We start from the raw sequence: 26716 nt of genomic DNA, 5'->3' as shown, positions 1-26716 counted from the left end.
TAGCCATAACTAACTTAATTGATTTCAGTGAGTCTACATGGAGCAAGATAGGAATCTGGATACAACCCAGGCAAGAGTGAGGTCAATGGCCATGAGATTAGAAGAGGCAAAAGGTCCTCAAAGATGCTTGGCAAACTGAATGCTGACACTCAAGAGTACTGAAGGAGTTTGTGGGTGCAATCTCAGAGCCCCTGTCCATAATCCTTGAGAATACTTGGAGAACAGGTGAGGTTCCTGCAGACTGGAGGTGGGCAAATGTTGCCCTCATCTTCAAAAAGGGTGGAGACCCAGATGACTGCTGACCAGTCACCTTAACGTCAATACCAGGAGAGGTCCTAGAGCAGATAATTCAACAGTTGGTCTGTGAGCACTTAGAGGGAGATTCTGTGATTGCTAGGACCCAGCATGGCTTTCTCAAAAGCAAGTCATGCCAGATGACTCACATTTCTTTTTTTCATGGAATCACAGGCTTGGTGGATCAGGAGAATGCTGTGGACATAGTGTATCTGGATTTCAGTAAGGCCCCCATGATATTCTTGCAGAGAGGCTGGTGGGGCGTGGGTTGGATGCAGTAACTGTTAGGTGGATTTGTATCTGGTTGGCAGACTGAGCCCAAAGAGTACTCACTGGTAGTTCCTCATTTCTGGAAGAAAGTGACAAGTGGGGTGCCACAGGATCCTGGGCCCATTGTTGTTCAGCACCTTAATAAACTACTTGGTTGAAGGAATTGAGGGGATGCACATTACATTTGCAGATGACACTAAGCTGGGCGAGTGGCTAACGCTGTGGAGGACAGAACTGGGATTCAGGATGACCTTGAAAGATTGGTGAGCTGGGCCAGAACAGACAAAATGAATTTCAGGAGAGGACATATGTAAGGTTCTGCACTTGGGCAGGAATGACCAGCTTCACAGGTATGGGATGGGCAACATCTGGCTTGTCGGGGATGCATGAGGTTCTAGGGGTCATGGTGGACCACAGGCTTAACATGAGTCAACAGTGTGATGCAGCAGCAAAAAAGGCTGCTGTTGTTCTGGGCTGCATCAACAGAGGTGTGGGGTCCAGATCCAGAGAGGTGATGGTGCTTATGAGGAATTGTTGAGGGAGTTGGGTTTTCCCTACTTGAAACATTTCACAAAAATGAGGCCTTTGGCAAAGAATGACATTCTTACTAAAAGATCGCTTTGCAAATGATAGGCGCTTCCTTTCATGTCACAAAAGCAAGTGCTAATTTGATGTCTCATATAAAACATTTATTGTCCAAGTAGAAACTATACCAAACACCAGGAAAGTGCCTTCACAGTGACACTCATACAGATCTGCATATATGGAATTTGCTTGGAAACCAGCCATCAATTTCCAGTGAGCTATGCATGGCAACCATGGCTGCTAACCTTTTCTGATTTTTACTAACATGGGTAAAACTAAGATATAAAACAGTTGTGGGTGAAATCAAAATACATTATGTTCTCTTTTTTTCCATGCAATGCTAATGAAGGTGTTTCAGGGCCTAGTACAGGACTGAGGGGACACGGGTGGCACTGTGGGTTAAACCACAGAGCCTAGGACTTGCCGATCAGAAGGTCGGCAGTTCGAATCCCCGCAACAGGGTGAGCTCCCGTTGCTCGGTCCCTGCTCCTGCCAACCTAGAAGTTCGAAAGCACGTCAGAGTGCAAGTAGATAAATAGGCGGGAAGGTAAACGGCGTTTCCGTGCGCTGCTCTGGTTCACCAGAAGCAGCTTCGTCATGCTGGCCACATGACCTGGAAGCTGTACACCGGCTCCCTCAGCCAATAAAGCGAGATGAGGGCCGCAACCCTAAAGTCGGCCACGACTGGACCTAATGGTCAGGGGTCCCTTTACCTTTACCTTTTACAGGACTGAGGGGAGGGGAAAGGAGCTATGTAACTCTTTCCTTCCAGCTGCAAATCCTTCTCTGGGCTGCTTTCATCCTTAAAAGGAAAACACGCAGATCCCTATATCATACTGTTTGTGTATGTGGGTGTAGAGAGCAAGAGGGGCAGAGGATATTGGGCAATTTAAATTCTAAGTGAAACAGCTTCCACTGACCATTGTCTTAGGGGTCATCCACACTCACCTTTTGCCCCATGCTTTCCCAGGCACAGGCCCATTCCTGGCCCATGTCTGAGCTCTTTGTTTTCCTCCACCACTTTCCCCAGGAAGACTTTAGCACTGAATCGGAACAAATGGCAATTTGCCACTTGCTCTGATTCAGTGGTAAAGAGTGGGATTTTGTGGGGAAAGCACTGGGGGCGGGGCGGAGCACTTGAGCACAGAGCTTTAAAGCGCAGAGCTGTGCCTAGAAAACACAGCACAAAAGCAAAGTCTGGATGAGCCCTTAGTAAAGCTTAAATGCACTGCCATGCCAATTATATCCTCCTATGTTTCTACTTTCTTTTTCTTTTTTTGGAAGTCAAACACAGTTTGGGGATAAGGTGACAAAGACTTTTAAATACGCGGACATCTGGAGCACAACTCCCTTCAATCTCACACAACAAGATGTGTCATGTTCATACACAGAAAACAAGTCAAGACTGCAAACAGGGAAATACCCAGAGTTTGCTTCATTATTGCTACCAGTGATTTCAAAATATGTCAATATCGGTGCACTTGATGTACTACTACTGTATGCGAAGTCAGGACTCCAGGAGAGCAACAGCAAAACATTACATTACAGAACACACTTGTACTCTTCGACTTTAAAACTCAGGAGCTTCTTAAAGCAAATTGCAGAAATTGGATCGGACGTTCCTGATCCGCGGCGCCGCTGCTGCTGGCTTGCTTCTGCCTTGTGTAAGATGATAAGGATCTTTGCTTGACTGCTGGTCACCATGGAGACTTACATTGGTCTCTGAATCACGAGGTTTGCCTGTAAAGACATGTTCCTTCCATGAGAGCTCTTAAAGATGGCGGGCCCTGTCTTAATAACAGCATCAAGCCTGAGTCTAACATGATCTTGAAAATCTGGGGTCATTTTAAAGCCTGAGAATGGAGGGAACCGCAATGAGAAGCTCTGTTTTCAGTGCCAGGTGCTATGTGCTACATCAGGGATACCCAATGCAGTGCCCTCCAGATGTTATTGGACTCCAACTCCCATCACCCCCAGCCAGCATGATGGGAGTTGTAGTGCGACAACATCTAGTGGGCACCGTGTTGGCTATCTCAGTGTTATCTTGAAGGAATCCTCTCCCAACACCCCTCCACACTCCACTCTGTGGAGAATAAACCCTTTTTAGGTGTCTTCTTGCCTCATCAATATATATTTGAGTACTGTAGGACAAAGATTTTGCTTAGAACACATTGAGAGATTTTCTTAAAAAGCTACTCTGAAACAGCCTCCCATTTCACAGGGGCCACAAGACCTGCTGGATAGAAATACTGATATAAAGTTTGAATGAGCATTTTTTTCGTCTAATATATGCTATGGCTTTTCAGACCATGTATTCTTGACAAAAGAAAAGAAAAGACATTTGCACCATAGTTCAATCATTTTATACTGCATGCATTTTCTAACACAGAGCTTCATCTCTCTAGTAACATGAGAATGTACATAAAACCCAAAGCTAAAACAAGCAAAAGCCAGGCTGCTTGCCTTGAAATATCTCCAGAAGCTATAGGTTAGTTTGTGGGTTGGACTGTTTTCCTTCTTCCCAAATGAATACCTACCCTTGCTATGCCTCTACTCAGCCACTAACTTGAATGTGCTGTGATTTGAGAGCCAGTAGCGTGAATGCAAACTGGTGCATCATATGATGTCAGTATCATAGAATCATAGAGTTATTTATCAACATCAAGTTATTTCTTAGTGCAGGGCAACAAGGCAAACATGACTGCTGTGTCTCCCATCAAAGGTTGAAGTTATTGGAATCCTGGCAGGACTGTCCCTGGGAGGGTGGGGGCAAGGCAAATCATCACACTGTGCCCCCCACGTTGCTGCCCTCTTCCCTCTGCCACCCATCCTACTCTTGATGGTGGTGGCAGGGTGCCCTTCCATGCCCCAGATTACATTCTTTCTATTGTCATTCTCTGTCTCCACCTCTTCCCTCCCTGCCTTCCTGCGAGGAGACCCATTGAGTGGGTGGGAGGCGGCTTGGCGGGGCTGGGCAGGCAGCTTGGCTGCTGGCCTTGGTCACTGCTACCAAGGATAGAGCCCCTCGGGACCATTGCCCCACCCCCGAGGTGGGGTGTATCATAGCCCCATTCCCACAAACCCTAACTTCTGCCTGACTTCTTAATACAGTGGTACCTCAGGTTAAGAACTTAATTCGTTCTGGAGGTCCATTCTTAACCTGAAACTGTTCTTAACCTGAAGCACCGCTTTCTCTAATGGGGCCTCCCACTACTGCTGCACCGCCAGAGCACGATTTCTGTTCTCATCCTGAAGCAAAGTTCTTAACCCGAGGTACTATTTCTGGGTTAGCGGAGTCTGTAACCTGAAGCGTCCGTAACCTGAAGCATATGTAACCTGAAGCGTATGTAACCCGAGGTACCCCTGTACCTGCTAAGTCCTTTGTTCTTGATTCATTTCTTCCTTTGACGCTGGCGTGTGGTTCCATGGGGCTATCTGCATATTTCATTGCTATGATAGGAAGCGATGTCTCATCTGAATCTGAAAAGGAATAGAAATAGGTACGTGTCATTTATTTTTTACAGCTGGGTCCTGCATCAAAATATTGCAGTATGGCTTCTCCTGTTAACTTTTCCAGTAAGTCAGCCATGTCCTCCAACACAATACTCCATGTTGTTTTGCCTTCCACCTGGTTTTCTGTTCCCCACCCCTCAAAATTCAGTCAGCTTTCCATGGTTAGCTTGCTCACTTCCCTTGGAGTCCCTTGTTTCCCAATATATATATATATATATATATATATATATATATATATATATATATATAAATTATGCTTCTGTTAACTTTGGAGTTCCCTCAAGCCTGCTGATCTCTCTCTTCCTCCCTCTCTCTCTCTCTCTCAAATATATTTTTATTAAGATTTCTTAGTTTACAAAAATACCCGCAATGTCTCTTTTTTCAAGCTGTGTTTTCTACAGATCAGTTTCATTTGTTGTGAGACATTAGCGTTACATTAGGAAGAAAAGGGAGGAAGAGGTGGAGGGAGGAATGGTGAGTGGGGTGGGGTGGGGTGGCCATGCTTCTATTCTTCTACTTAGTGTATGTGTGGGGTTTTGGTCAGCATCACATGTGGGTTCTCTTACTATTTGCTTGTTGTATTTCCTTGGTAGTGAGAGATGTTGGGGGTAGCCTAGGGTGTGATTGGTTGTCTTTGGCTGGCTGTAGTGAGATTTGTTTTTGTGTTTGAGTGGTGTGTGTGTGGTGTGGGTGTGTGTGTGTGTGTGTGTGTGTGTGTGTGTTGATTGCTATGATTGCAGATTGATTCCTGTGCTGTGGGCGGATTCTTGTTGTTATCTTGTTGGGCTGTGTATGTGATAAAGTGCATGATGGGTCATGCCCTGCTGACAACATAAGCAAGGGCACTCATGGCCTGAGCATCAGAAACAGCAAAATGATGAAATAAAAAGGAGTCCATTTGTTCTCCTTCCTCTACCTTGTGGACATGTGCTTAGGAATGCTTCAGCGCTGCACTCGAGAGACAGTTGAGCAGATTCATGGCTGGGAACAGGATCCCTCGGTGGTCTTCCCATGACCTCATCCTCAGTTGCCATTGTATTCTGGACCAGGAAGTAAGTGTGCATTTTCCCTTTGCCCTTTACATCAATTTCTCCCCTTTCCATCATTTCAAAATTCTTGTCCTTTAGGCACCTGAAACATAAATAAAGCAGCACATCTAAGCAGTGGGTTATGAAAATGGCGCAATGACAATAATTATATCAGCCTCTAATGTGGAAAGTTCAACATAGCTTAGGTTCTGTTGAAAGACCTGGAATGGTGACACAATGGTAATTTAACTAGCAGAAGCCTATAAAACGACATGCATTGAAATGCTTGCCTTCCAGAATGACTCATGGCTATAGAAAGATGGCTCTGAACTCACAGCCCAACACCTTCAAGCACAGGCTCTGCACCTGCCTGAAATATTAGTGGTGTTATGACAGTGTCCTGAATGGCATGAACTGTGCCTGCCCTTTCGTCAGCACTTAGCAATATCACTGTTCTTATACAATGATGCTTATGTCCCAGTGTTCAGTGCAAATTGGTGGGGCCCATTCAGGTAGGATGCTATAAATAAATACTAGAATCTAAAAAAAACAAAACACTCATTCAGAATTAATTAAAGTCAATGGCTATTTTCTTTAAAATGCAGAAAACGCAGGTGGAAACATGCATTTTATTGCAGTAATTCATCCCTTCACAGAAGCAAGGATTCTTATAAGGCTTCTTGTCTACATTAATGCCTTTCTCCACATTGTTCTCTTGTAACATGCATTTAAAGTACATCTCAGCCAGGGGAGACAAACAAGACATTCCATGTCACCACCCAAATTGCTGCACTAAAAATGATCCCACTGCAATTTTCAGCAAAACAAGGATCTCACGTTAACCCTAGGGGATCTTGAGTGTGGAAGGTTGAATCTACACCCAGAATCTAAGGATTCTTTTTGGATGATGTTGATATAGCTAGGTCACCATCATCTGTGAACAAACCATTTTAGGAACTTCTGTGCTCTAAATCGTGCCATCATCTATCTTGTATTTTCAAAACCACAACCACAAAAATCACCATTCCCCAGTAAAGTAGAGCTCAACAGCCAAAATGTAAATGACATGTATTTTTGTAGGAAGGGAACATTTGGTAATTAACTCCACTAATTTGGGAACAAATCTAAATACTTTTAAAGTAGCTCCAATAAGAAAGCAGACACTATCCTATCACAAGGGTGGGTGGGGGTGGGTGCTCCCCAGCAGCTGATATTCAGAGACATATTGCCTTTGATACAGGAGGCAATCTATTCCTTATGAATAGTAGCCATTAACAGCCCTATGCCAAGTCAAGAGTTCAGTGCAAAGCACTATTAATGGATTGTCTCAGAGCTTACTCACTGATGAACGCTGGCACTCAGGTGAATTTTGCTTGGTACCCCATGGCTCTCCATCCGGGATGCTATATTCACTGTGTCTCCAAACAAGCAATAACGTGGCATTTTTTCTCCAACAACTCCAGCAAGGACAGGCCCTGTGTGGATCCCAACTCTGATCTGAGCAAGAGTTTTTTGGGGAAAAGATCACTTCCACAACAGGTTTCATTTCAAGCACAATCTATCCATAAGTTCTAAACACAAACTAAACAGTCACAAGCCATAATCCACAGTTCCCTATGATGAACTCTGTTTAATAATAACAATAATAACAATAACAATAACAATAACAATAACAATAACAATAACAATAACAATAACAATGTTATATACTGCTTACATGCCAAAATAGCTTCTAAGCCCTCTTGAACCCAGGCCATAGTAATTCTTCATAAAAATTGACACTATTCATAAGCATTGTGGTGCATGGTGGGAAGCAAATCTATCAGGCTGTTCTTTCTGAGAGACAGAAACTGAAGCTCTAGCCCTGAATTCAAAGGTCTGAAAATAAGTGCAATTCTCTCGATCACGCTTGCAAGGACATTACTACAGCTGACACAGGAGGACACAATCTACCAGGAAGGTCTTGCTCAACATCCCCAACCCTTTAAAAGAAAATGGAGTTATTGAGTACACAAAATGGGAACTTCTATAACTGGAATGGGGGAATCTCAGGCCTCAAGACCAATCCTGCAGAGACATTTGTGTGTGCTCATGGTCTCCTGTCCTTCTAGCCCTTGTATCTCACATATAAAAACAGAACCTTTAGCCATATATCCCCCAGTCCAAATCTGTGTGCAGAGACTAGCCCTCCTGCATGATCAGGGATCCCTGTTGTGTTAATGCACAAGCCAGCTCCACACACTCATCCCTTTGCATGAGCAAAGCTTCCTGTTCCCTTGAACTGAATTATGGTACCCTTGCAGGGTTCAGAGCTCTGTGTGCACATTAAATATCTTGCAATTGACAAGAACTGATGGCCTTTGGGACGTTGGTCTTTAGTCATCCCAGCGAACTTGTCGAGCCAACCAACGGGATCTTTTACATACTGGCTTTTTTTATTATGACAGCCTAGAAGCCTACAATTTACTGCACATGACGCACAAATCAAGTCTGAGATTGCTGATCATTATGGCCCTACATTGCGCCATCTCCATTTGCAAATAGTAAGCAGATGATGTGCATGTGTCTATTAGCTACTCACTTGAATAGGATTCCCAGACACTGGATTCTTTATGTCTTTCGCAGCTATGATCATTCCCAGCGCAAAGTTGGCAACCCGTTCAGCATGTGTGGATACAGGCACAGGAACACCCCCCACTACCATGTAGGCATCTCCTATGGTTTCCACCTTTAAAAAAAGAAGCAGATAAACCCTGCCATGCCAATAGTCTCTGCCTGAGCTTATTATTATTCCAGGGTAAGTGCCTGGAACCCCTGGAACATCACACCGCTCAGAGATTGGGGTGGCGTGTTAACACTATAAATACTTTTATAAATGAATGAATGAATTATGATATTAGTTAAGGTAAAGGTAAAGGTACCCCTGCCCGTACGGGCCAGTCTTGACAGACTCTAGGGTTGTGCGCCCATCTCACTCAAGAGGCCGGGGGCCAGCGCTGTCCGGAGACACTTCCGGGTCACGTGGCCAGCGTGACGAAGCTGCTCTGGCAAGCCAGAGCCGCACACAGAAACGCCGTTTATTCGGGTCAATTACGTCCAGGGGGGTCCGGCACACTTCCTCATGCGCAGCTCTGGTCTTTCCCCCGGGACCTTTGACTCAGCAGAGCGTAAAACACAGCGGAACAGAAGCTTGAACGTTCTTCGTGCAGTGGCAGTAACTCAGGCTGACACTTAGCAGTCTCCTTATCTTTAAAGTCTTTATTCCTTAGCAAAACACAACAGTTATAAATCTCCTGCCTGGAGACAGTTCACCCATCTTGCTTGCTCAACGGAGCAAACACGCAGACAGAGTTTCTCTCTCACTCAGAGATACAGAACACTCCCACTTGCGTCAGTGTTCTTTTGCCACGCCTCGAAGAATGTGAGGCGTCATCACTCAGAACTCTTAACCCTGTAAGTTCTGAGCCTCTCCTAACACCCCCTCTCGAATCACGTTCTGAGAGGACTTCTGAGTGTTCAACACCTTCCCCATTGCCTTCCGCCCCTTCCTGGCATCGTTGTTAGGCACCTGTTGAACCTCACGAACCTCAGGTTCGCACTGTGTGAAACCAACCCACGCATTTGTGACCTGAAACCTCTCAGGTGGAATTCCCTTTGTAGCCCGCGATGACCGCCTGGGCACAAACTGGGGTGCTCCTTTTGACCCACTGGGGCCAGCATGTGCGTCTTCCTCATCAGAAGACTCCCCCTCTGACTTGACACTTCTGTGAGCTTTCTCCATTATGCGCACAGGAGATGAGGGCTCACTCTTGGACACTCCCTTAACAACCTGTGGAGACGCCCTACTCTGTTCTGGGACTTGGTCTCCACCAACAGGTTCAGGCTCTGGCTCTCTTTCCTCCTCAGAGTCAGACAGACAATCTGAGACAGTGTCAGAGCGCACTTTGCGCCTTGCCCAACCATCCTGCTCAAAGAACTCAGCCTGTTTACTGACCAGAAGCTTGGTCTGATCACCTTCTGGATATGCGAATCTCCACCCTTTTGTCGCAGGCTCATATCCACAGAAGATCATTTCCTGGTACTTTGGACCACCCTCTTGCTGCAACCACTTTGGTACAGGCACCATGGCCCTGCAACCAAACGAACGGAAGAAATGCACCTGTGGCTTTTGTCCGTTGAGCAAGAAATATGGGGTGTCACCTACCACTGCATTGTAGCACCTGTTCATCGAGAAATTGGCCGTTTTTACCGCCTCCCCCCAAAAACTGTGAGGCAAACCAGAGTCATCCAGTAGAATCTCGGATGCTCGAACCAGAGCTTTACTCCTCAGCTCTGCCACGCCACTCTCCTGAGGAGAAGTCACCTTGTGACGTATCCCCCTCTGGCGAAAGAAACCCTTTAGAGCAGACCCAGTGACCTCTGAACCTCGGTCAAACTGGAAACCTTGCACCTTGGTGGAAAACCTTAGTTCCACCTCCGCAACCCAATCTTTGATCAGTTGCGCTGCTTCCTCCTGCGTTTTCAGAGAAAAAGCCCAGGAGTTCCTAGTATAATCATCTGTCAGCACCATCAGCCACTTGGCCTTGCCCAGACTTGGCTGTGGCATACCTAAAAGGTCTGCATGCACAAGCTCAAAAGGCCTTGTGGTCACTCTCTCCACCCTGGGATGGCTAAATCCCTTGTTTCTGGCTTTACTGCAAGCCTTGCAATTCAAAGGTTGACCACATTCTTTTACCTTGCAACCTTTGGTGCACTCTGATAACATCTGAACGTCCTCACAGGACCCATGTGACATCCTTTTGTGCCACACGCAAGCACATGAAACATGAGTGTTCCCCACTCCCTTTTCCTCCAGTGGAGTTTCCAGAACAAAGAGGTTGTTCTGATTTTTTCCAACACGTACCAGTTGCTTTCCACCTCTGGAAATTGTGCAAACATCTTTTTCAAAACTCACAGAATATCCCTCCTGTAAAAGACATGGTACAGACAGCAGGCAATGTTTTATCTCAGGGAGAACATAAACCTTCAATTCAGCCTGTAAAAAAGAGACAAACATATTAGAAACATGGGTTACACGTCCCTGTGAACCTGTAGCAAATCTAACTGTTTTCTCAGTTGAAACAGCCTTGCAGTTCCACATTTGTCCATCAGGTGGCGCTGTGACCAAATGGGCATTCGCAGCCGAGTCAACAACCCAACGTAGCACTCTCCCCCCTCCGGAGTTGTCCTTCTTTGGTGCCTTAGCAACTGACTTCCTGCTCCCCCCGACCTTGGGGCGTTCGTTGCAGGTGGTGTTTTCCACAATAGCCATCGAAGCAGACAGTTGATAAACGCTCTCCCGCCTGCCTGCGCTGTTGCCATGGAAACCCGACTGGTTCCCATGGGAAATGTCCTTGGGACTTTCCTGCCCTTTGTCTCGCTGTGGACAGCTTCGGCGCAGGTGCTCCGGAGAACCGCAAACAAAACAGCAACGAATGGAAAACTTTTCAAACTTGCCTTTGGACGTCAGTGCCCCCCCAACCTTTCCAGCAGCACTCCTCCTTGAGGCTTTTCTGCTGTTGGGAAAATGGCTTTTGGCTTCTGCTGTGGTTTCTCTGCAAACCCCCTCCAGCTCCTGCCAAACAGCCTGGGCACTCTCAAGACCCTTGGAATGGCCTTTCTGGCCTGCACCCCCAAACTTTGGTGCACAGCCTCCAGAGGAACAGCTAGCCACTGCTTTCCTCTTCCCAGCTTCCAGCAGCTTTCCAGCATGCAGCTCATATGTAGGGGCATTCCGGCAGCCCTCCAACACAGTCCCAGCCCCCTCTGGGCCTTCTGGGCATTCCTCAGCCCCTCCTGGGCTCTCTGGGCGTTCCCCAGCTTCTGTGCAGCATCTGGCCCCCTCTGGGCGTCCCTCAGGCTGGCGTCTAGCCCCCTCTGGGCTTCTTGGGCATGGTGCTTCCTCAGAGCAATTCTCAGCCCCCTCTCGCCTGGCTCCCACTGCATTCTTCAGTGCCTGCCTTCTCCCGGCCCAGGGCTTGCTCCCGTCCACCTTATCAAAAGGGATTGACGACTTCTGGCTGTCTGCCATCTCTCCCCGGGGGCCCAGCTTACTTACAGGTACCTCCCGGTCCGGCAGATCTCAGCTCCTCCCGGCTGGCTCCAGCTACTCCTTAGCTGGCCTTTGGCTGCTGGCCTCTGCCTCTTTGCCTGCAGTTTCTCTTTCCCAGCGTCTCATCGGCTGGTCTCCGGCTGCAGCCTCCTCACACGCACGAACGTTGCTTATCTTTATTGCTGACCTCCATAACCTATTCGGGTCAATTACGTCCAGGGGGGTCCGGCACACTTCCTCATGCGCAGCTCTGGTCTTTCCCCCGGGACCTTTGACTCAGCAGAGCGTAAAACACAGCGGAACAGAAGCTTGAACGTTCTTCGTGCGGTGGCAGTAACTCAGGCTGACACTTAGCAGTCTCCTTATCTTTAAAGTCTTTATTCCTTAGCAAAACACAACAGTTATAAATCTCCTGCCTGGAGACAGTTCACCCATCTTGCTTGCTCAACGGAGCAAACACGCAGACAGAGTTTCTCTCTCACTCAGAGATACAGAACACTCCCACTTGCGTCAGTGTTCTTTTGCCACGCCTCGAAGAATGTGAGGCGTCATCACTCAGAACTCTTAACCCTGTAAGTTCTGAGCCTCTCCTAACACCGTTTACCTTCCCGCTATAAAGTGGTACCTATTTATCTACTTGCACCCGGGAGTGCTTTCGAACTGCTAGGTTGGCAGGCGCTGGGACTGAACAACAGGAGCGCACCCCGCCGCGGGGATTCGAACCGCCGACCTTTCGATCGGCAAGCCCTAGGCGCTGAGGCTTTTACCCACAGCGCCACCCGCGTTAGGACTTGCCTAATTATTTTAAGATCTGGTTTCAGGGAGAGAGAGTTAGTGTGAAATACCGTTAGCATAGAATTCTCACATTTCTGATATTCAAATTATTTTAACATGTAACATTGCTGTTTTGAACAATAATGTAAACTTTTTTTGTTCTTCAAGAAACTAAAGCATTACAATGCATTCTGTTTGTGATTTTGCGCGGCGTTTTTTTAAAATCACGGCCACCCTCTCTTCTGATACAGCTACTGATAAGCCAGTGCACAGATGCCATAGAATGGACCAGGGCCTCAGAGGAAAACCATCAGGATTCTTGCTCCCTATAACAACACACAGGGTGACCTCAGAGTCCAAGAATGGTTCCTTACTCCAGATTTTCCCTAGTAGCTTCTCAGCACAGGATCCTCTTTGTTATATGCAGTCCTCATAAATTCTCTCTGGCATCTCAGGCTTGCCACAGAGTTTGTAACCTCAGATTTACTGCCCCCCCCCAGCTATCCCTTTCTTTCACAGATGTTTCTCTCACAGCTGTCTCACCCTGACCTTCTGCTTTATCTCTACCACTCCTCCCCGCACCCCATTTTCCTATTCTCCCACTCTCAATTCATATTCCTTCCAAACAACTTCATGGGGCCAGAGGTCACCTCTGCTTTTTATCTCTCCCTTGCTTCTGTGGGCTAGTCAGCACACTTCCTCCTCAACTTCCTTTGTGCATTTTGCTGCTGCTACTTGCATCCCACTCCCTCAGGCCCACCTGATGTCTTTCAACAGGCTGCAGTGGGCATGCGAGAGCCTTGCCCACATTGTCATCGCAAAGACATTTCCGCCCCCACCCACACATTAAGGGTAAGCAGATGGAGAAGATGCACACACTTTAGACAGGATTCAGGCAGAGCAAAGCAAAAGGAATGGGGGCATCAGAGCCCAGGTATCGGGAATAAGACAGGAGAATTTTACCCATCTCTTTTCTCCTTTCTTTTATAGGGGCTGCTGAGAAGGTGGAGCCAAAGAGAGCAGGGAATTACAAGGTACCAAGGGGGGAGGAGGAAGAGGAGGGGGTAGAAATGGTCCTTGACATCTTTCCCCCTAACATCACTTTCATGAAATTGTGGCTGAACATTTGTCACTGACCTTGTAGACATCATGCACTGTGGTCAGCCTGTCAAATCGCAGATACATCGCATTTAGCAGGAGGACAATCTGAATAGGTTCGCACTGGGCACAAATGTTGGTGAAAGTTACAACATCGCTGAATAATATGGTGCACTCTTTAAACTCTCCTGCAAGCCCAAAAGGACAAAGGTTAGGAGTGGGGATAGTTTAGTGAATAAATGTGGTCAAGACTTGTACCTATACTCAAGTTATTCATTCATTCCTAGATATCTAGATCTTCTAATAAAAAATAAATAAATTATGTAGCTAAAATTCATGCACCTGCACAGCACATGCTTAACTCTCCATCCATATAAAAACAAGAAGAGCATTGCTAGATCATATCAAAAGTTCATCTGGTCCAGCATTTAGTTTCACAGTGGAGAACCAGATGCTTCCTACAAGCTTCCAAAGCAAGACCTGGTGAGAACAGCCCTCCCTTGTTCTTTCTCCCCAGCATCTGATATTTAGAAGTATGTGCCCTCTAAACAATGGAGGTGCTCTGGGGAACACCAATGAACTACCTTCTTCCCTGACTATTAGCCATACTGTCTGGGTGGGAGACTGGAGCTGAAGTTCAACAAATTTGTGAAGGACCCCAAGTTTCCAACCCTTGGCGTTAAAATGAATGGCTAATGGCAACATTAGAGTAAGGGGGAAAGGGAGCCTGGACCAATTTTTCTCTGAAGTTTCTCATTTTGGCCTTCCTTAAAAGCTAAGCACCTGCACATTGGCCCCAAGTGTTTTATCTGCCTCACGCTCATTCACCTGCCTCGACTCGTTTCCCTTCTTTGAGCTGGTTGGCCACATGCTTTGGGAGCATGGCATAGAGAAGGGCTTCCGTCTTTTTCTTCTCCTCCTCGAGATGCTTTGACAGAATCCGCAGCTCCTCTTTCTTCCTCTCGAGCTGATTGGACAGCTCCATCTCAGCCAGCCGCTGCTGGTTCAGAAGGATCAAATCCCTGGTAACATCGTGGGGGGCAATGTCGGCGATGTGCATGTGCCTCTCTTCCAGCTCATGCAGCGTGCGCAGGAGAGGGGAGCAAAGGTACAGCATGCACTGGACAGGCTCCATCCAAATCATCTGACCTGATTAAAAAAAAATACAGAATCACAGGTACTTTTCCTTCATGCCATTCATTCTAGTTATTTAAGTTTTTGGTTGCTGTTCTTTCCCTCTAGATTATATCTGCATTGTTAAACTTTCAACCCTTCACTAGACTTCTACTCCACCCAGTGTCAGGAGGTCCTACACACAAGTAGGAGTCTAGCAGAGACACATGCCCTACTGTCATGTTCTCTCCCCCCTGGTCAGTCGGGAGATTCAAAATCTTTCTCCAGTTCAAACATCACAGCAACTGATACCTCAGAGGCATCAGCACACTTCAGGATCAGCAGAGTATAGGCAGTCAGTGTTCAGACTCAGTAGCGCAGCTTTTTGGCTAAACTACGTTTATTAACATATATATACTTGGAGCATCGTAGCTCAGCCCCTTCCTCTTCAGCATCATACAGCAAAGAGAGAACAAAGGACAAATGTCCTACATCATGGAAACACAGTAGTAAAAACATCCTGTCTCCACCACTTCCCACAATGTGGAATGAAAACACGTGATAAAACCAATCCCATGACTGCAACACGGGAAAAGAATCCTAGCACCCAAAACATATAAAAAGTTGTCTCAAGTATTACAATGAAGACACAATTTCAGAATTCGGGGGCGGGGGGTAGGAATAGATTTGGGGGGAGGGTGCTCCCATATTTGCTACTGTCCAGGCGACAGGCAGTGGGGAGTAACAGTGGGTGGGGAGTGGGTGTCCCACTCCTCAGAACCTGGATCTGCTGCTTTTCAGAGCCTGCTGCCTAAAGCAACTGCCTCACCACCCTTCAAGGGTTGGCCAGCCCTGCAGCCAGCTCTTCATCTAGTCACCTTAATCATGCCTGACCCCGATATTTATGGAGACAATGAGTTACCTCTCAGTTCTAACATAGGACGCTGCTTCCAAGATTCTGGCATCATCTCCCTCTTGGTCCGGAAAACAAACTGGCTGTTGATAAATTTCTGGACACTGGAGATGGTGAATTTCACTTCAGGACGTACGATACTGAAATATTGGTTGAGGCGAATGCCCAGTGTCTGAAGGCCTGGCACGATCTTTTGAATGCTGACTCCGGCTTGCTTCACTCTAAGCTTAAAAGATAGAATCACAACTCTTTAGCATCAGCACCCTTCAGAAGTGTCTTGCAATCCTACCTCTGGAGTAAGAACGAGAGCAGCCAGCATGGAATGGTAGCACCACAGAACCAACCACCTGGTAGCATTATCACTAGGTTGATAGGGCACTGGCAAGGTTAGGGATGATCATTGGCCAGGCTTGCTGGAGCTGGTAGGAATTGGAGTCCAACAACATCTGGAGGGCCAAAGGTCCACCATCCCAAAGGTAAGTAAACATGAGAGGGAAGTCCCCTATTTCCAACCCCTTGCTGCTGCTCTGACCATCCTCCATGAGTTGGAGAGTGATCTTCTGAAGTGAGGGGGCCTCTTGTACACATGAAAGCTTTGCTGTACATTTTAGAACCCTGAATGCATGCAGGGAAGGGACAGAAGGCTTCCTGCTTTAGAAGATTGGCCTACCATTGATGGAACACCATCAGAAGAGTGACAGGGGGCAGAGGCAGCACACTCACCCTCACAGCCCCCATCCCATGCCTCTCTACTTAAAGGCTGGAGTGGATTTTGCATTGTCTCACGTAACAGTATTACTGGGACCATGCTGGAATAATGGTGAAAAGTAGGCTATAAGACGAAGCTTGATTGCCGTCTGGGCAATTTTCAGCAGCTAACTACTGGAAGGGTAGTTATTAATCCCGGTATTAATATATTATGAAACAGAATGTCTCAGGTTAACTTATCATGCGAACAAGCTTCTAGGTCAACAGTAGGCAGTAGCAGTAAACAATTTATTACATTAGGTGATTGAATCTGTAATCCTATGCCTACTTGTCTTGGAACGAGTCCCACTGAACGCACTGTGATTTTCTTCTGAGTTGCTTTGCAGAAGATTGTGTTGTAAAATGGCTATGTTTGGTTCACATATGTAGGGAAACAAGTTATCATTAGTTTGACTCACCTCTTCGTCAAATACAATGTGGAAAGGAAGCCCATTGCAAAATGTCTTCGGATCTATGCAGAGGGTCTTAGGATAGACAGGATCAAATCCTTTCAGAAGTCGTCCTGCAATATGGGGGGTGGGGTGGTAATTTCAAGCCTACCATAATTCCCTGATAGAATCAGTACCATTATTCAGGTAGCATGATTCTGCAAGATAATTTAATTCTCATTCATAAATCAATTCATTTCCCTCCGTCTTCCTCCAAGAACTCCAGAATAATGTACATGGGGACTTTCCATGTATATGAATATGATGTGATTGGAAGAACAGGCTGAAGAGGCTTCCAGTATAAATTAGAACCTGGAAAGGGTTTTCAAGAATAAAAATTTATGACATGTAAACACAACCATTATATTGTGTTTTTCCTTAATACAACGTGGTCGTTTTTACTGGGATGCCACCATGGTGTAGTGATTAGATTGGCTAGGACCTTGGAGAACAGAGTTCAAATCCCAACACAGACATGGAGCTCATTCATCACCTCTCAGCCTAACCCACCTCACAAGATTGTTATCAGGGTAAAATGAAGAAGGTCCCCCACCTTGACCTCCTTGGAGGAAAGATGGGATAGAAATTAATAATATTTAATGAAAAAGGCTGGGTTTTAAATGCCATACTGAAAGCATTAATGAATGATGCCAAATGCTTTTTTGAAAGTTACACTTTTACCTTTTCCTATTGTCACAATTCCTTTAATTGTTTCCCAGTGACTTTTCTTGACAGGGCATGTCGAAGGGGGGCTGGCTTTATCCCTGTTCTTGTTCGAGGCTCTTTCAGTATCCTGTGGAATGAACCCAAAACAATTGCCAAACTGTTAAAATTTTAAAAGTGAGAAGTGTACAAGGTCTTTGCATCAGCAAAATAATTAATGTAATAATGGAAGGCACAAGCAACTTAAATTTTTTCCTACTCTTGAATTGGAATGCGCTTGGGATATCTTCCAGTATCCTTCACTGTTTCAAACTCTTTGGAAGCAAATATCCAGAGTTTTGAGCATATGCCTGGATTCTGAAAATGAAGTGTCTTATATTGACACCTGTTTTCTTTTTTCAACAATAATAATAGTAGCAATACTAATAGTAATAGTAATTTCAATGATGATGATGATGATGTAGAAGAAGACGACAACCTATTACTTTAAAACTGCTTTGATGCTATATATTTTATATATAGGTCTTCCTGCCAATACATACATGACTCCATACAAAAATGAATATCACAGTACCTCTTTATTCAGCTGTTTTTCCACTAGTGTTCCGGAACTTGAACGGAACGGTGAACAGGAAGAGAACTTATTTCGCCTTCTGTATGAAAATACAGGTTTTTGTGTCACAAGAAATACAATGTGTTCCTTTTTCCCTGTTCTTTCTTCTTCTTCTGACTGATTGACTATTTCCATGGATATTTCAATGTTGAAAAAATCCAAAGCTGCTGCACCAATGATTCCTGAAGCAAAAAGAAAAAAACTAGATGTTATTGGGGATATGCAGTGATTTGTTCTGGACACCAGTTTGATGCTTGGGGGTTCGAGTCTGATTCATTCTCTTGCCTCCATTTACAAATTGGGAATTTGTTGAATGGCTATAACTTTTCCCCTCTGTTAACAGAAGTGCATGAAATTTGCAGGTATTGTAGCCCATAAAGATTGGGGAAAATCTGCTAAATTACAAGTAAATAGGTTCAGGGGCTCAGGGGCTACATACTTTTAAAGTGTTTCTGGAGTGGGAGGGGGGGAGGGATTTACTTTCTAGATAAATAAAAAAAAAATCCCTCTGATTGCAAGCTAGATTTGTCAGTGAGAGCAAAAAATTTCCTCTGCACCTACTCCCTACTCTGCCTTTTTCTTTCCTTTCCTCCATCACCCCACCCTAAACTAATACCAAGCTTAGAGACATTGCTTTTGCTTTTAGCAGACACTTGTTTGCAGCATCCCCCCCCCCCCATGTCTGGATCATCCATGTGCCATGAAACACGTCAGGGGTTCCTGCTTCAACACATGCCATCTTGTAGCGATCCTGCGTCACTTCAGACAAGCCCAAAATGCCTCCGACACACCTTGCTTCATTTCAGGATTATGCCAGAACTGATGTTGTACAAACTCTGATGGCACAATCCATACCAACCAGCCTAGCTGCTGTATTTGGACAAATTATAGTATCCAAGAAGTCTTCAAAGGCAGCCCAATAGACGATACAACAATGTAAGTTTATTCTTCTAGCCTAAGGCCATGAAAACCCACAGCAACAGTACCAATAAAAAAATACAGATCATACATCCATTATACTAGCCAACAGCCATGATGTAAAAGAAAGGTTACCAGAGACACCAAGAAACTCAAATCCAGATTGATTTCAAATTAAACATCTGAATCACCATAGCAATTTATTAGGGTAATCATATGTCAGGAATTTCCCAGATATGTCTGGGATTCAAACGGTGATAGTAGCATCCATGTGGAATTTTGAAAAATTGACAAAATATCCAGGTTTTTGCCAGCAGAACCAGAAAGTGTGTATTTGAGTATCACTTTTGCCTCTTTGGGGTGAATTTTACATCTTGAAATATGGCAACCGTAAATTTATGACATTTTAACTAAGTCCTTTTTCCTGTTTGTTTGTTTTTCAGTCAGTGCATAGAGGGCCAGTCTTTGTTACAGAGCTATTATTCTCTAAATAAATATATAATAAGAACGATGGCAGGAATCAGCACGACATCACACCACTAGGACAATTGCTAGTTTATAGCGAATGGAGGGTTTGGAAGAGGTCTGTAAAGGGAAAAACACAGTGTGCAGGACATTCAGAACACATTAATCCAATAGCTGACTATTCGACCTTTCAAAATCCATTCCAGAGGAAACTACATACCTGGAACAATATGGCACAAGCCTCGCCTGTCTGAGTAATAATGCAAATGCATCGACCCATCTTCATTCTTTTCCACCCTAAATGAAGGAGCGTTCATTTCCTGAAAAACACCCAGAGTTCTTAATAATCTCATATTATCATCTCATATTTCAGCTCATTTTTCAATATTGCCCTGAAGCAGAATGGGCAACCTTCCTGGGCACCAAATTAAGCACGTGATCTGGGCTGTGTTGGTGGTTCTACCAAATTACAATCAAGGTGTGGCTGAAATTAAGCTCACTATTGAACAAATATAGAAAAACAAGTTGTATTCCAAAGTTCTAAGAGGTAGGGGGCATTCCATGAGTTAATGTTACATCTCTCTGGATTCTGTTTCCCCCCCAAATAAACCCTGACTGTACTCAAGCACCTATGCTCCATATGCAATGGAGAAAGGCAATCAAACAGCAGCTAAATATTTCCAGCCCAAGGTCAATACACCCAACTAATCAGTGAGAGTATGTATAATAATCATAGACATATTTCACATTATGCTGCTGTGAACATGTGCTGTGTATGTAGAACCACAAATGTTATTTCCACTTACCTGGTAAGACAGACTTAGGTAGCTGTGCAATGCATCCAGATTCTCTATAAATTCATAGAGGTTCCCTCCCAGAGTCCGCAGCATATGGTCATAACCTGACCGCTTGCAGAATTCAAAGAAATATTCTCCAAACTGCTTCAGGACCATATCGGGGGGAACATCTGGGAAAATAATTGTCTATTAATTAATATTATAGGATCAAGAACCCAGTTTAACTAGGGCTGTGTATGCAGCACACATTTAAAGCACATGACTTTCCCGAAAGAACACCAAGAACTGTAGTTTATCCCTCACAGAGCTACAATTCCCAGCACCCTTAACCAACTACAGTTCCCAGGATTCCTTGGGGAAAGTCATGTGCTTTAAATGTGCTTTACAGTGGTGGCTGATGCAGACCCTCCAATACTTCTTTAATGAAAATGGGGACATCCCATTCCATAATGATATTATATACCCCACACATCTTACTGGGTTGCCCCAGCAACTCTGGGCAGCTTCCAACATATATAAAAGCATAAGAAAACATTAAACATTTTTTTAAAAAAATCCCTATACAGGATTGCCTCCTTCAGACGGCTCGGGGGTTGGATAAGTCCAACATTTCTGCAATGAAAATAGGGACATCCTAAGGAAAAGTGGGATCAAATCAGAAACCAGGATGGCTTCTCTAAATCAGGGACGTCCCTGGAAAATAGGGACACTTGGAGGGTCTGCTGGTGGAGTGGTGCAGACAGGGCTGCATTACTTTCCAAGCCTTACGTACCTAGCATTTTGCATGCCTTATCAATCAGCTGCATTGTGATTTCATCTCTGTAAACTTCAAAAGTCAAAAAGGTATCCTGTACTCCAGTTTGGACTCTGTAATAGAAATAAATATTTGCTGGCATTTTAATAACATTTTTAGGGTTCAGTCTCTCATTCAGTCAGCTGGCCTGCCACTACTGACCCCTCTTAGGATCAAGCCATGTGATGAAATTTTGGGCAGTATTCTGGCATATAGTTCCAGAGCTGGCCCAGTCATTAGAGAGGGTGAGGCCACTGCTTCAGGGGGCCAAAGCCCCCGGGCAACACACTCACGGGTGTCCCACATGCCCACCACCTCTACCATTGGCAGAGAAGCACCACCACCACCAATGCCAATTTTGGGCACAATTACATCCATTTGGTTGAGATCTCATCAAAAATTGGCCCTGGTGGCTGTGCAGCTTCTCTGCCCACAGCAGATGCGAAAAGGTGCATGGTGTCAGCAGAACAGTTGGCAGCATCAGTAGAAGGCATGTGGCAGCAACAGCAGCACTTCCTGTTTTGCTTCAAGCAGTGAAATGAGACATTCCGCCCTGGTATAGTTCTTTCCCGCCATTTTCAGGAGGTAATCATAAGGGAACAGAAACACACATGCGCATAAAGGGTAGTGACATGTCCTATGACATCTGCTGTTGTGTCATGCCATGGTCCCTGGTACAAATGCAGTTTACTGTGGGATAGGTAAAGGTAAAGGGACCCCTGACCATTAGGTCCAGTCGCAGATGACTCTGGGGTTGCGGCGCTCATCTTGCTTTATTGGCCGAGGGAGCCGGCGTATAGCTTCCGGGTCATGTGGCTAAGCCGCTTCTGGGGAACCAGAGCAGTGCACGGAAACGAGATTTACCTTCCCGACAGAGTGGTACCTATTTATCTACTTGCAATTCATGCTTTCAAACTGCTAGGTTGGCAGGATTACTGTGGGATAGCTGTACAATAATAATAACAATAATTTTATTATTTATACGCTGCCCATCTGGCTCGTTTCCCCAGCCACTCTGGGCGGCTCCCAACAGTATATTAAAAACACAATAAAGCATCAAACATTAAAAACTTCCCTAAACAGGGCTGCCTTCAGATGTCTTCTAAAAGTCAGATAGTTGTTTATTTCCTTGACATCTGATGAGAGGATGTTTCACAGGGCAGGTGCCACTACTGAGAAGGCCCTCTGCCTGGTTCCCTGTAATCTCACTTCTTGCAGTGAGGGAACAGCCAGAAGGCCCTCGGAGCTGGACCTCAGTATATCTAACAGAAAGCCACAGTTCCATACCACAACAGGTAATGCAATGTAAAAAGAATGTTAGAAACCAGGGAACCAGGAGAGGTGTACTAGCATTATAACCAAGGAAACTAATGTAATAATCCCCAGGTCTCAGCACACCCATAGATAATGCTGAACTTGATGGGCTGGCGGAGTGGCTCAGTATAAGGCAGATTCCTATGCTCCTAAAATGTGGGCCTTGAATAAGCCCATAGCAGTCTGGAGAATATGTCCAGAGGGAGGGAGGGAGAGTATAATGCTTTCAGTTAGAGTTAATAACACTTCCTAAGGATGCCTGCTGTAATACTTTCAAAATTTGATGTGGCTTCATTCCAGTATGATGAGTTTTCAGCCGCTACTCTGTCACAAAAATGTTCACCCAACCACATGCCATTCTGTATCATTTTGCATAACAAATAAAGCAATTAGAGGAGAGTAGCGTTATGTGATGAGGCAATCTCTTGCCTTTGTTTCAGTAATTGTTTCAGGTTATCCTCAGAGCAGGGAAATCATTCTCCTGCAATATGGTATTCCTTCTGCTTTCACTTAAATATTCTTTGGCTAAAGGCATTTTCTTCAGGGGTGAGGACAAATGCTGAGTCATTATAAGAGTCTTGTGCTTCCAGATGTTAGGCATGTATGTGCTTTTACTTTCTGTTGGGGGGGTGCTACAATTCTATAGATTTAATCTAATGGGTAGTCCCTGCATTCAGTCTCTCTGCTCTGAAGGCCGTACATAGTGCTATGAGTTGTGAGGGTTAGGTTGCCTTGGCCCTCTTCTAATTCCTGGAATAGCCAGGCTAGCTTCTTGGTGAGGTGATGAGCTATTAAGGGAACAAAGGAAGTGGCTTGGTGCCAGAGTCCCTCAACTGACTGATAATTAGAAAGACAAAGGCAAGAGCTGAGAAATTGAAGCAGGTGGAAGCCTGAGAGACAGAAAGAGGCGCTTGATTTCTGCTTGAATCCAAGGCTGTGGCTTTTGGGGAAAGCAAAAGCCTCTTGGGGGTGTTAATTCCTGTGAATCTCTCCATTGTGGGCTCAGGTTGTATATATGTGTAAATAAACCATATATCATGAAGACACCACAGTGTCTGCTGTCCCTCATTCCGAAGAAAACACGAACCCTCAGTAAACACCTGGGACCCTTAGAATCTCACACTGCTCAGAGATTGGGGTGGAATGCAACAATATTCCTTTCCTGACTGAGTAATGTTGTGTCTTTGCAAAATGCTGCCACGGTATCAATTCCCTCCACCCACCCTAATCCCAGGCTCTGAATTCTGGTAGCAGAGTAATTCTGGTAGCCTTTGCAAACATGGTGCCGTCTCTAGATGATTAGATCTACAACTCCCATCAGCATGGCCACACTGGCTGAGACTGATGAGAGTTGTAACCCAAAACATCTGGCATGCAGTAGGGTTGGCAAAGGTTGGGGTTGACAATACTGGGATCGACAGACAGACCAAATGATCCACCTCAGTAGGACAAACTCCATGTGCTCCTGTTATTCACTGGCCTGATGTCTAAGACTATGGTGTGTTGGTGTGCATACAGAGAAGCACTTGTCAACTTGTACCTTGCAGGACACTTCCTAAGATTTCAAAAGGTGTTTCTGAATTATTATTATTATTATTATTATTATTATTATTATTATTATTATTATTATTATAAATCACAGAGGGAACAAAACAGAAAGTCTATGAATAATTCCTCCAGGTATAAATTACCTTAATTTCTCCCATACTTCTTCACCATATTTTTCAACCACCAAAGACTTCAGGCATGTGTTGATGAAGCCATACTGCAAAAGCAAATGCATGAAAATGGGGAAATAGAATGTTCTCTTTTAAAAAGCTACATTTGCATCACATTGGATGATATTTGCATTTATATTTATTACATGAAACTTTGGCTTGCTTTTGCAAAACGAATCTGCATCAAATACAGAACCGGCCAGATAATGAAGTTTACTATTAGTGTCTTCAGGCTTATTTTGCTGTAATTCAGAATTTTAAAAATGTACCATAATAGTCTACATGACAGACTTGGATAGATCAGTTGGTAGAACATGAGACTCTTAATCTCAGGGTTGTGAGTTCAAGTCCCACAATGGGCAAAAGATTCCTGAATTTCAGAGGGTTGGACTAGATGACCCTCGTGGTCCTTTCCAACTCCACCATTCTATGATCCTATGACTGTAGCTGATGAGTCCAACAACATATTGAGGCGACCATGTCAGCCCGACAGTACTGAGCTAGATGGACCAGTTTCCTATGTTCTTGCTATTCAACATCTTTACTGGGCAGAAGCACAGAACCAGGAGCAAAGGAAACAAACACACCGTTCCCTTAAAAGTCAGGGAGGAATTTGCCATTTTCCTGATTCAGGGGCACACTCTCTGCATACTTTCTCTGCATGTCTGCTTGATTTTTTGGTACTGTTACAAAGCATATCAGAAAAGACTCTGCTTTAGATGTCCAATAATAGTCGTCCAGATTAGTAATTCAGATGATGCGTATCCCCAGAAGAAGTGCCTGATCAAAATTACCTACTTAGGTCAGTACGATTACGGTGAGCTCTTGCCCACCCACTCCTCTTAGTTTCCTATTCCCCCAGTTCATCAATAAGCACTTTTCTTCTGGACGCCCTCTGAGCTCCTTAAAAAACGAATGTCCTACACAATCCCCACCCTTTACAAGTCTGCTGCACAGGGAGCCTTTCTCTCTTGCCTCCTTCTGCGTGCCTCCCGGATCCATAAATAGGAGAAGGCATCAAACGCTCTGAGGTGTGAAGCAAAATTGAATCAGCCCCGAATCCCACTGTGTGCAACGGAGCTTAGAGATAAGCACGTCTTGAAAGGGTGGCGGCCTTAGTAACCACAGCGCCTCTCTGCCCAGCGGCGCTGATGCGTCTACAAGCCGCTAACTAGATTGACAAAACCAAGCACTGTCCTAGCGCACCACAACAAATCCTCTCTCCGTATTTCTAAGCCACTCCAGCTTTGGCAGAAGCGGGGACCAAAAGGGGCAACTGGGCTTGTCAGTTTTTTTATTTAAAAAAATGAGAATGTGCGTAATACTCTTTTCTTGACTTTTACTGGGCGCGAGCAGACGCTTGTGCGCTTTGGGATACGATATTTTATTTACTACCTCCTGAATCCAGACCGACGTGCGGCCAGACGCCCCCTATTGACATCAGCCACAGTTCCTCGGACTTCACTGGAGGTTACGTCGGCCACTGACGCGAGGAGGGAGGGGACAGCTACAGGTTGCCATCTCCAGAATCTATTGATGCTGGCCCTCCAGCCACTTGACTGATGGGCGTCGAGTGGACGTGGTCGCCTCTGCTCGTGGCGCTGGCTCCTACCAAGACCTTAGCATGGTCCTCAGCTCCCTTGCTCCAAAGTTACTAGGGCGGCTCCGGAGCAAAGTAGTTGATGATCCCTTGCTTTTCTTTCTCTCCGGGAAAAGCAAAACAGAGCTAAACTGGCAACAACGCCCCCCCCCCAAACTTCCCTCCCCGCCGCCCACTGCTCGGAGGCTTTTTCTAAAATCGATTTGACACAAAGTCATCGGCATCTCCTCCGGATCCCGGATCCCTCTGTTAACTTTCAAAACAAAAACCACCCGTGGAAGCTCGTTGGGGGTCGGTGGGGGAGACAAACAGTCGCTACTCACCATTCTGGCGCATGACTCAAGCGATAGAATCGTGCAACATTGCTTTATTCCCGTCGCTCAGGGTGATCCTTCTGGCTTTCTGCTCCTTCCCCGGAGACGCCACGTTAGTTCGGGGACCCTGGCCAGCTCCTTTCCGCGGGCGGAGAGCTAGGATGTCGGGACACCGTGGAAGGAACCAGCCTCTCCTCGAGGGCTCGGAAATCTGAGCGGCGAGCCTGCAGCCCCCATGCTCACTCCTTACCCACCCCCTTCTCCCGAGCCTCACAACCGGCTTGTGGCTCTGTCCTTTCTTCCGCTGCAAGGTTACGATCGGCCTGCCACGAAGTCACCTTTGACTGCCTAGGATCTGAGCAGCCCCGTCACGAAAACAGCGCCTCTTTCTGCGCGCTGCATGACTGCAGCGCCTCCATCTCTAAGTGCCGGAGCGCAGCCTTGCCTTGCCTGAGTCGTTGCTTCTGCCGGAACTGGAGGCGCTGTCCAGGGGTCTCTGGTCCTGAAATGGCGAGCCACAAGAGCCGCGAAGAGGCTGATTGGCGCCTTCAAGCCTGCGGGCTGTTTTAGATTACATTTCACGCATTTGATGGAACCGGCTGTGGTCTAGGGAAGATACGCCACAATGAATTCGTTAGTCTTTAAG

The 26716-nt window shown here is 45.6% G+C and overlaps 1 protein-coding gene across 1 annotated transcript; it reads right to left on the bottom strand.

Annotated features, from left to right (window-relative positions):
• Window positions 1-1690: 1690 nt before the first annotated feature.
• On the bottom strand, window positions 1691-26716 carry LOC128414581 (guanylate cyclase soluble subunit beta-2-like). The gene is made up of 16 exons (XM_053390046.1): window positions 26080-26716; window positions 24130-24203; window positions 21104-21198; window positions 20341-20501; window positions 19755-19854; window positions 18113-18333; window positions 17557-17668; window positions 16846-16949; window positions 15689-15905; window positions 14482-14802; window positions 13693-13841; window positions 8272-8418; window positions 7033-7187; window positions 5579-5793; window positions 4519-4629; window positions 1691-2889 (listed from the first exon to the last, which is right to left on the bottom strand). Exons 1-16 carry the CDS (start codon window positions 26080-26082, stop codon window positions 2738-2740), a joined length of 2337 nt encoding a protein of 778 aa, XP_053246021.1. The 5' UTR covers window positions 26083-26716; the 3' UTR covers window positions 1691-2737.

The sequence above is a fragment of the Podarcis raffonei genome, chromosome 5, assembly GCF_027172205.1.
Source record: "Podarcis raffonei isolate rPodRaf1 chromosome 5, rPodRaf1.pri, whole genome shotgun sequence".
NCBI classification, from domain to species: Eukaryota; Metazoa; Chordata; class Lepidosauria; order Squamata; family Lacertidae; genus Podarcis; species Podarcis raffonei.
Note: the sequence above shows the minus strand (reverse complement) of the source record. Positions and strands in the feature narration are given on the sequence as shown.